This window comes from Solanum dulcamara, chromosome 6, assembly GCF_947179165.1.
Source record: "Solanum dulcamara chromosome 6, daSolDulc1.2, whole genome shotgun sequence".
In the NCBI taxonomy this organism is placed as follows: Eukaryota; Viridiplantae; Streptophyta; class Magnoliopsida; order Solanales; family Solanaceae; genus Solanum; species Solanum dulcamara.
In genome coordinates, this window is record NC_077242.1 from 6,060,151 (window position 1) to 6,070,733 (window position 10,583).

The 10,583-nt window shown below is 35.4% G+C and overlaps 2 protein-coding genes across 2 annotated transcripts; one reads left to right on the forward strand and one right to left on the reverse strand.

Annotated features, from left to right (window-relative positions):
• Positions 1-929: 929 nt before the first annotated feature.
• On the forward strand, positions 930-1,593 carry LOC129892077 (glutaredoxin-C9-like). Its single transcript, XM_055967622.1, has one exon. It carries the CDS (start codon positions 1,010-1,012, stop codon positions 1,475-1,477), a length of 468 nt encoding a protein of 155 aa, XP_055823597.1. The 5' UTR covers positions 930-1,009; the 3' UTR covers positions 1,478-1,593.
• A 1,121-nt stretch (positions 1,594-2,714) lies between these two features.
• Positions 2,715-10,140, reverse strand: LOC129893247 (protein ECERIFERUM 16). The gene is made up of 5 exons (XM_055968759.1): positions 10,017-10,140; positions 9,002-9,394; positions 8,393-8,502; positions 4,944-5,048; positions 2,715-3,362 (listed from the first exon to the last, which is right to left on the reverse strand). The coding sequence occupies exons 2-5, from the start codon at positions 9,360-9,362 to the stop codon at positions 2,802-2,804; spliced, it is 1,137 nt and encodes a 378-aa protein (XP_055824734.1). The 5' UTR covers positions 9,363-9,394; positions 10,017-10,140; the 3' UTR covers positions 2,715-2,801.
• Between the last annotated feature and the right edge of the window lie 443 nt (positions 10,141-10,583).

Below are 10,583 nucleotides of genomic sequence, written 5' to 3' on the forward strand. Positions count from 1 at the left end.
AGGATAAGTTAATCTAACATGGTAATCCCACATAAACGTCATTTCTAAGCTCGACTATAAAGAATATGTATTATAATATTATACACTCACTCTTTTACCATAAACTAAACTGCACGTAATAAGGTTAGAATTTCCATATATTATAAGTATTTGAAATTGAAGATAAGATTATTCTTTTTCACTTGGAAGATAAACTTGAAATGTTGTGAGTAAAAACAATATAATTATCTGCTTGAAATATTCCTCAAACCAATATTTCACCAACATTGAAATACTGAAGTTCAATATTACCTATGAATTGGCGATGGTTATATACATTTTAACTTGCTTATAATAAAGGTAGGATTTTTAATTTATCGATTCAGAATCATAACTTTTAATGCTTAATAAATTATAAGCCAAAATTATTGAATTTCATCAAATTTGTAGATTTAAGGTGTATTCCGCTCACATATTTATTTCTGTTAAAGTAGTGAATACACCATTTAATTTGTACCTAATATAGAAACTTTAAAAAGAAAAGTAAAATTGGACCAATATGAATTGTTACAAAGTAATTGAAATTTTTTCATCTTTAATCAGAAGTTTCAAATTTAACCTTTTGAAAATGAAATTTCTTTTTGTTGGAAGTGATGCTCCACGCAAATGAACGTCACAATATATGAATTCAAATTTAATTAGATCCCAATACATATATCGAAAAAAAAAAACCAAATAAAATAATGTGAGTAAGAACGTAAGCAAATGGTACCCACTTAGATACACAAGAGCATAGGCAGGTGATGACATATTTTAACGTAAGCCACAGCTTATTTTACGCGTAACATATCGTAACTGCCGTTGACACCCTTACCCCCTCACTACCCACCCTACCTTTTTGCCCATACCACCTACCTACAAACTTTTGCACAATATATATATAGATATTTCCTATGTACAATATCTAATTAACATACTCAAATCAAAGAAAAATCATCTAGCTAAATTTGTTCTCTCTTTTTAATTATTCATGATGCAACAAGCACTTCCTTACAAATCATCATGTTTACCAATAACACAACGAGTTCATACAAATGATCGTAGCCAAATAGACAATCGTGTAAGTACCAGTAATTCATCATTGTACGTTAAAGGTTCGAAAGAGGAGTTGAATAACGTCGTTAAAGAGAATGCGGTTATAGTTGTGGGACGACGAGGTTGTTGTATGAGCCACGTCGTCAAACGTTTACTTCATTGTCTCGGAGCCAATCCTGCTATTTATGAAATCGAAGAAGAGGATGAAAATGAGGTTGTTGATGAGCTGGAGAAAATTATTGTCGCCGCCGGGGGTGATGGTCGGAAAGACGACGGAAAGTTGCAGTTTCCGGCGGTGTTCGTCGGAGGAGAGTTGTTTGGTGGTTTGGATCGGATTATGGCGGCTCATATAACCGGCGAGTTGACTCCTGTATTGAAAAAGGCTGGAGCCTTGTGGCTTTGAGTTTTTTCTCTTTTCTTTTTTTCTTTCTGTTCCAATTTATATGAAATAATTTGTATTTTGGGACAGAGGGAGTAGTAGTTTTCGACTAATAGTTGAAGTAAAATTCTTTTCCTTTCTCTTCTGTCTCTACTTTTTTTTTTTTTTTTTTAATTTGGCGTTGGGAAATAAATCAAATTTGGGAGATATGGAAACTAAATTCTCGAATCTTGAAATTAGTTTACTTAATGTAAGATTAGTTAAGTTAGAATCAATTTTATAATTTGGGGTTACAATTATGAATGATTTTCCACACGATTTCATTTTAAAGCTCGATTAATTTTCATGTAGAAAGTTTTTACTATCAATAGAAAAAACTCTATCCTCAGACTTAAACCTGTTAATATATTGAAATTTGAATTCTGATCCCTATAATTGGCTTGTGGCTTATGTTTGGCTTCTGAGAAAAATGCCCGTTACTGGTTGTATTTGATCTAGTTTCCTAATTAGTTACTATCTCAGTTTCAATTTAGGTGAACCTAATTACTTTTTATTCGCATTTCACAAAAAAATAAATTAGAAGTAACTTTTTTCTCTGATCACTTAGCAACAACTTTATCAATTAATAAATTAAAAACATATTAAGTCTATTTATTTAAGTTGACTAGTACTTCTTCATGGGTCTACTCTTAAATAGTGTCATGAGTTACGTTTTCCACAACGCTGTCTGCCAAACTAAAATAGAAGGAAGGAAGGAAAAGAAAACCTAACAAACACTTTCAAATCAATAATAATAAAAAGCAAGTACGGGAGGAAACAATTAACGATGGATGAAAAATGAGCCCAGGTCAACTTTTATGGGAGACAATAAACAAATTATTTTCTAATTTCAAATTAAGTTGGAGTCGAATATATAAATTTTTTCAGTTCCAATGGGTGAAAATGAGCCCAGGTCAACTTTTATGGGAGACAATAAACAAATTATTTTCCAATTTCAAATTAAGTAGGAGTCAAATATATAATTTTTTTCGGTTCCAATTGATTGATCAAATGTCAAGAGTAAAATTGCAATTGTTTGAGGCTATTAACTTTTGTTAAGACTAAACATATAGGGGTTTAGGACTTTGGACCAATGGAAAAACATTTTTCGCTTGGTTGCTGGTTAAGAGTTACACAAAGTTCAGTTGCGGAGGATTTAGTTATTCTATTTTCTATCTTGCAAAAATAATACATAATTTTTTTTTTCTGCATTAACATGAGCTGTAGAAGGCTAACAGTCAGAATTAGATAATTTGTGCTGCGCTTTGGAGTTTAACATGGAAAAATAACTTCCCAATCTTGGGTTCAGTTACAATGCGTCAAACCATGAATCAAAATCATCGATAATTTGAGACTTGGAGACAGGTTGAGAAGCAAAGGATGTATGACCAGCAATGGAGTTTACCTCATTAGGTAGCGAATGGTCGTTTTTGTTAGTCACAGTGGATGTTTCTTTGAGAAGGTCATCCAGTGTATCGTCCAAACTGATATCTGATATGGCAGGTTTGGCCAGATCACGGCCTCTCTTGGGCTGGGTGGAGACCTCCTGCATAGATGAAGTCCCTTCTGATAATGGAGTTGGTGTTTCTGCTTGTGTCACGGGGTAAGGACGAATAGACTGGTCAGTTACAATTGTGGACTCAAAAATTCCAATCTCAGTGACTGAATCAAGAAGCATGTCCAGCTCTGCTTCTGCAGCTGCTGCCTTAAATGCAGACGAGAATTCAGAATGTTGATGCCTGTTTTCGTTGCTTTTGTAGACACTAGTGGAGGTTAATGAATTGGAGTCTATTTCGGCTGTTGAACTATTGTTTGAAGTTAGAACGTTGTCATGTTTCTCTTTAGCTGCTGGTTGCGACTCCTCAGCGCTCTGCCAGTTATGCACACCAAGTACATGTACAAGACTTTATTACAAGATAGTACAAAGAATCCTACAGGAGTACACAAAATAAAATTTTACAAAAATATTGATCATTCTTAACTATAAAGTACATGTTTGATCTTATCTTAGCAAGAAGGATGAAAAAGGTACAGGCTATTCCGAAAATATAGTATACTCCAAATGTGATGGATTTTGAAGGGACAGCCTAGAGTCACATACATCAAGGTCTCGAGCAGTCACTAAACATGACAACAACCAAAATTTTAGTGTTCACCACAAACTACAAATTGAAATGACGAATCGAGACAATGCTGGTTCAATTTGAAATGATAGTTTAGAAAGGCATCCTGTGACAGCAGAACATCCTAATAAACTGAGAAGGAACTATAGTTGACATACCAAAGAGACCAAACATAAGAAAACAAGGTTATTTTACAGAGCAAAGAGGATTTCTTTTGTGGGATAGCATATGCTACTATCTGCAATGAGCAAACAGTATTCTTTAGTAAAAGGCGAAATAAATAATTTGCTATGTGCTCATTGTGTGGCTGTGTAAGAGGAAGTTGCTTAGAACTCAAAGCCTCACAAAAAAGAATAGCTTGAGAGTCATGGAAGGATTGCTGTTAGTTAAACCCAGTGTTATCAAAGGTGAAAAGCACAAAAAAGCTCTAAGGTCCATTGGGGCTTTAAGCGCAGAGCATAAATAAAGTGTGGACTTTAATGAAAAAAGGCGCAAAGGGAGAAAAAGATACAAATATATATGTTTAGTCCAAGACCAATAATTATAAACATGAATGACAAATATATGACCAAAGAAATTGAACAAAAAGTATGATAAAGTGAAATATCAATTGTTTAGTGTCACTTCTTCAAAAGAGGCTCATTGGCAAGGGAAAGTTTGCCTTAGAACCTTGATGACCACACAGAAGCACACATAAAGCGAGGCGAAACGCTCAACACTTTTTGAGCCTTGCTTCAGGGCTTAAGCGCGCCTTTGACAACACTGGTTAAACCTCACTATAACTAGATCAGTAATTTGGATTCTCAAACCACCACAAAACAATAAAATGGCCCGACAGTCAAGGATGAAACCTCATAAGTTGAAACTCCAGTTATTTCAGTAAAATTGACTTTCATGCAATTCAGACACAAGATTTCTTTTCTCACAATCCTCACCCAATAATGAAACACACATACCCAATTTTACATGCTAAATAAAACATGAAATCATTTTACGCCATTTTAGCACACTGAATTAGCAACATAATAAATTTTTGTGGAGTAGCTGCCTAGCTGGAGAGGAAACCACCTATTTTATTAGATGATTCATCTGCATCATATATGCTGGTGCAGTTTAATGCTTTTAGGTGCACTACCGTACGATAGCTCTGGACAGAAGGTCTAAAATTCATTTTAAGCTCAAAGCTCATTTTGCATGCCTTTTTGTTAAAACACACATTGCCACACCTTAATTAAATGAAATGCCACATGTTTCCAGTATATAACCATTAACCAACATTAAATTTTGGGAGATACAACATAGAAGGAAATCATAGATACATTACATACCAGTACCAAAGGAAGTAGATCTGGTTCAATGAAAAGCCTCTCTTGTAGACTTGCTCTTTCAACCTGCTCTGAAAGAGCTTGCAGATCAAGTGAAAGAAATGATGCCTGCAAATACAAGAGTGACATAGTTATCATTGAGTTGACCACATGGTAGCCTAGCAATCTAGATGGGGTACGTCAACATTTAAGGAAAATAACAAACCAAATCACAAATCAGAGAAGGACTAGTTTTTTTAAAAAAAAATGGTGTAGGAGTAGCAATGAACAGATGCTATTGCTTCCCAGGAAAAAGGGATTAGACGTGCCATTAATATGATTTGCTATCAACACAAGCAATAGTTCACTTCAATAAACATCACCAGAAGAAAGACTAAACATATTATGTTAAGTGATATGGAATCATCAAGAATAGCTAGTGAGCAAGTATCTCACACATAAACACCTTTCTTGCCTTCATCAGCTGGATAGTCTTACTGTCAACTGATTGATCCAAAACGCATAACGCATGTCTAATTTGATAGTTCACTGAAAGACTGATGGATTTTTGCACTCATTTATAAGGCAGCTACACTAACGGTTAATAATTCTAATAATGCATAGTTAACTTAATGCATACAAGAAAAATTCTGACATATATTATCCTTTTTGTAAATAAGAGGAGTCATTGTATGGCAAGTTGGAAAATATTAGTATCGCAAAAGGTACATGTTATAGAGACATACAGTAAAGGAGTGGGTTTTCCTCAATATTAGCTTGATTTTGGAGGTTATGCAAATACACCCCTCCTTCAAATTACAACTTCTGTTTCTATTTGCTGCTTTCAGTGAATCAGCAGGGTCTGAGACTAACCCACCAACTATCAGGTGGATTGGATTCAAAAATAAGTCTTGGTGACTTATGAAGATATAAGTTTAATCCTTTAGGTAAATCTTGCCAGGAGTCTATCTGTATGGTCTGACATGCGTGTGGATTCCAGAATCAGGTTTAAAAAGGAAATCAGACCCTGTTGATTCACTGAAAGTAGGTTATATGGTCTGGAGGATGTTAAGGTATATATGTCTATATGAACTTATTCAAGAATCAGATTAAAAAGGTATGTATGTCACATGTTGGGAGTAAAAAGGCATCCAAAGAGGCTTAAAAAGATTTAGGTCACCTCATCAAGTGTCTAAAGTTTTGGGTAAGATGGTAAAGTATTTCACATGCCATTAGAGCTTGAGTTCAAATATTATCATCAGTCAAAAACTAAAATATCTTCATGTGCTGCTCAAAAAAGAAAACCAGCCTGCACTTCAGGAGGTTTGTTCAAGACCAAAACAAATAAATAAATAAAAGTATCTCCCATCTAATAGCTTAAGACTTTTAAATGGGATCGCCACAATTCAATAGTGAGTATAGTAGCAAAAATCTGGCTGATATTGGTTACGGTTTTTTGTGAAGCCAAAGCAACCAATCACTAATCACATTTGTTAAGAAAGAGTAATTATGTTATGGCTGTGTTTGGGTGAGGGGATTTTGGGAAGCCAAAGTAATCTAAAATCTTTTAATTTCATGTTGCAAGGAATTTTTTTTTCCCGGTATTACTAGTTTTTTTTCGATGTTATGTGAGAAGAGGATTATGAAGTGCCTCATACTTAAACAAATTTGTTTAAATAATAATAATGTGAAAATTATTTTTAACAGACCATGATATCTAAAATAAACATTGATTATGTTTCTAAGTAAAAAGTGTAAGTAAAGAAATGTATTTGGTTGACCCGTCGTTCACAGTGTATACAAAGGTTAAGCAAGCAAAACATATCTTTTACAAAATCAAATTTGTCTGGGATCGGTTAGGGGTTTTTGGGAAGCCAAAGCAGTCTCCTTTAGCCTATCAAATATTAGGAAATTAATAATGAAAAATGATAATCATGTTTTAAAGAATTTAGTAATCAAGTGTTATTATGGCTGTGGTAGGGTGAGGGGATTTTGGGAAGCTAATGTAAGGCTTTAAATGGATTTTTCCTTTCCAATAAAGGTGTGGTCGTGTGGAGCAACCAACATTGGTTAGTAGTGGAACCCTTGGTAAAACGAGTAGTCTCCTCCATCCGGTTTGTCATCTTTCCTTCAGCTAAAAATGCATGGCATCCACAAACACTACTCTTGCCATACAAAACCTAACTTAACGAAAAATGGAAAGAACACCAACAAAAAAATAAGGGCGCAGACTGAAGAATCTTTGCCAGTGTCACCTCATGCTTTGGAGCGTCTTTATACAACAACAACGAAAGCCCTTGAAAAGTTGAAGGAAGACGTTAAGGGGATGATGGGCAGGCTTGTCAAGGATATGGATCATGACTACGTCAACAAGATCCTGTTGAACCCGACTCCACCGAGTCACTGACCACCATTTTTCAAATGTTCAAGAAGGTGTCCCCACCAGAGACCACTGCTTCTGCGGACCGAGTTGTTATCGAGATTTCTGCCTCTGTCAAGAGTCCCATGCTGTGAAGGTCAGCCCCAAATCAGTCACCAACTTCCCCGCCAGCTGCTCCAACTAGTGTTGGTTGTGGTTGTGGTTTACAGGGATGAACTAGATCAACAAGAAAAAAAGACGACTTGTGCTAGTTGGCCTGACAGCTAAGAAGGGAGGGTGGAAAAAGAAAGTAGATGTATATGGAACACGTTCATTTTTTTAATAACCGAAAAACGTCCTGTGTTAGTTGGCCCAACCTCAGTCACAAGTTTGAAGCACAGGAGGAGCCCACCCCTCTACCCTGACTACATTTAGTACCAGGCTCCAGTCAGCAATTCACACATCATGTATAGTGCTTCCTTACTACTGAACCAAAGCCCTCATGGCAACGGTGTTTCTGTATGTATAGTTTGGGTAATGAAGGAGATGATTCAGAATTATTTCAAAGGACAAATTGAACCAGTACATAGGCTCAAATAAAATTTCCTGTATTTTTGGCTTAAGGAGTAAGTGTGACATGTCAAATCTATATGACTTAGATACTTCACTTGATTCATCTGTACCCACTGATTAATGTGGATCCTGTGATAAATGTTGAGCTAAGTTCAAGTAACTATAAATATAATGAAGGGCTGTTTAAGGAATAAAATATTTGCTTACTTATAAGAAAGGTTACAGATCATTTGTTCCTTCCCATGGTTTTGCTATTAAGAAACAGAATCAAGGGGATCATTTACTTATTACACAATTTCAAAGAAAAGACTGAATTGTCAACTAACATCGCAGTATGTTTTCAACATGTCGTTAATATTATCATAGTGTTAGATGTTTCTAGTCTAACCTAAATGTTTGTGGCATTGAAAGAGGAGATAAATTGTAATAAATCAATGGTTAAAGCATCCCATATTGCTCTCCTTATAATACCAGAAAACAAGAACAGAAAATAAGAGTAAAGGAGACAGACCACCCCATGGATTGAGAGTAGAAAAATCACCTTAGTGGGAGGAGGTGCCTTATCTTCCATTGCAAAATTGTCTTCTGCTATCCACGATAACTTGCTTTGCCCTTTTGCAGAGAGTAATGCTCCTAGGCCCTGATAAAAGTCTAAAAAATATTGAGTCAGCACTATAATTTTGACCAAAAAATTCTAGACTGGCAGGGCCGCAGAAAGACTTGGAAATACAGCAGTCTGCGAAGATTTTGTAGTGTAACAAAAATAAGCAATACGTTTAAGCTGCAACGAACCTGAATCAACACATTTTCTAAAAAGAATCAACAACTTAGACAAAGTACAGCGAAGATAATATTTAAATGTTGAATTATTGACGCAATCACTTTTGTAACTATGTTTCTGAATCTAAACTTGTGCGAGACTGCTCCAATTTTGCCTCACCCCTGACACCCCCCTCCGCTCGAACTAACTAACCTGAATCTAGTAATCAAACACCAGGCAATGAATAGCAGTAAAAAAGGCTATTGTTCTACATTTACAAACCATTTATGGCCAACTTGAGTTTGAGAGAGCAACAGTTTTCTCAAAGCAGAATATTGAGCATCAGAAAACAATTCTAGATTACTAAAAGTTCTGCGATAAAAGCATTACCATCTAAAATATCATCACAAAAAGAAACATTCTCTGAAGAATACTGAAACTGAGCCTTAGCCTCCGAAAGCAAGTATGCATAATCTGCTCCTTTACTTTTAGGCTCGACCACATCACTTGTGTTACTTGTGCCTTCCTGGGTCGCAGTTTCAGAATCAGAATGTTGTTCTTCATATCGATCCCAATTCGAGGGGAGCTTCGGTTTAGGCTTTTCCTTAACTTGCTTAACAGAAACCTTCTTATCACCAGCAGAGGTGCCAGAAACAGCAGAAGAACCCTTAGATGCGTGATGTAGATTATGCTTCTTATTAAGATGTAAAGAATGAGCTCTCTTCGACTTTGCCAATGCTTTTGCATCCATTTTCTGTATTCAAAACTCTGGATTAATGACCCCTGTAGAACCAAAGAATATCCAATTTCAGTTGATGGGTCAAAAATAATCAATTTCGCGAGAGCACTGATCTCCATGTTAAGCATAACATACATCAAATATTTAAACCAAAAGTTCCTAAGGATTCTACTCACTTTTGTATAATCAAATGAAACTCCAAAATTTAGAACAACACAATTTGAATCATAGAGGTTCCTTAGTTATGCATAGTTTATATTTTTTTTGATAATCGTGGTGTATGCACACAGGATACCTATCACCTTGACTAGTTAAACGGGATATCTACCATATTTCACCAGCATAGATGTCAACTCCCACCAGCAACACGTACTAAGTAACTATATCCACCAAGAACACATAAGATGGGTTGAACCTAAGACCTCCACTTTATTGATTACTAGACTGAGTGTTGTAAGCATAATTTGATTGTGTATATTCTAAACAATCACAATTGAATGCAACTATTATACAAATAGAAAAAATTAACATCTAACAGGTGAATTTTGTTCATAACAAGGAACATTAAACTGAGAAAATCAACAGTAATCTAGCATTTAATGTCAGAAATTCGGCCCAGTTTTACTGAAACTGAACTGAGAACGAAAAATAATAATATTGGCTTACCGCAATAAAATTGTGTGAAGCTCGAAATCAAACTGATGCTAATGATAAATATAATCGATTTAGGGATTTCCTTGATGATGAAGAAAACTCAAGCAGAAGAAGAATTGTCAGGATACTTGAATTCTGGATCCACATTTGAAAAGATTTAAATTTTGCTCTGTAGGCATAAAGAGGTCTACAGGTTCGGGTCCTTCAACTTGATGGGCCGGGTCGTAGGACTTTGGGTTTGAAAACTAATGGACTCCCAGTTGAGAGGGTTGGGCCGGGTTGTAGGACTTTGGGTTTGAAAACTAATGGCCAAGAATAGGAGAAACTATCTAATTACACAAATATTCCTATCATATTTACTAATTCTCTCTATAGTTTGATTATATTTTATGCCACTAATTAATAAATTTATACCAAATTTCAAGTCAGATACATCTAGATACATGTTTTTTGGATGTATCTGATGCGATTTGCATGTATCTGGAATATCAAATACTCAAGCAAGATGGGAGAGTGGCGAGCGAGATGGGAAGGAGACGAGTAAGATTTGTCTATGTATCTCAGATACATGTAAATCCA

Coding starts and splice junctions, on each gene's coding strand:
- LOC129892077 (XM_055967622.1), top strand. CDS start 1,010: ATGATGCAACAAGCACTTCCTTACAAATCATCATGTTTACCAATAACA.
- LOC129893247 (XM_055968759.1), bottom strand. CDS start 9,362: ATGGATGCAAAAGCATTGGCAAAGTCGAAGAGAGCTCATTCTTTACAT. Junction 5,049..8,392: donor AGGCACCTCCTCCCACTAAG/GTGATTTTTCTA, acceptor TTGTATTTGCAG/GCATCATTTCTTTCACTTGA. Junction 3,363..4,943: donor ATCTACTTCCTTTGGTACTG/GTATGTAATGTA, acceptor CATAACTGGCAG/AGCGCTGAGGAGTCGCAACC.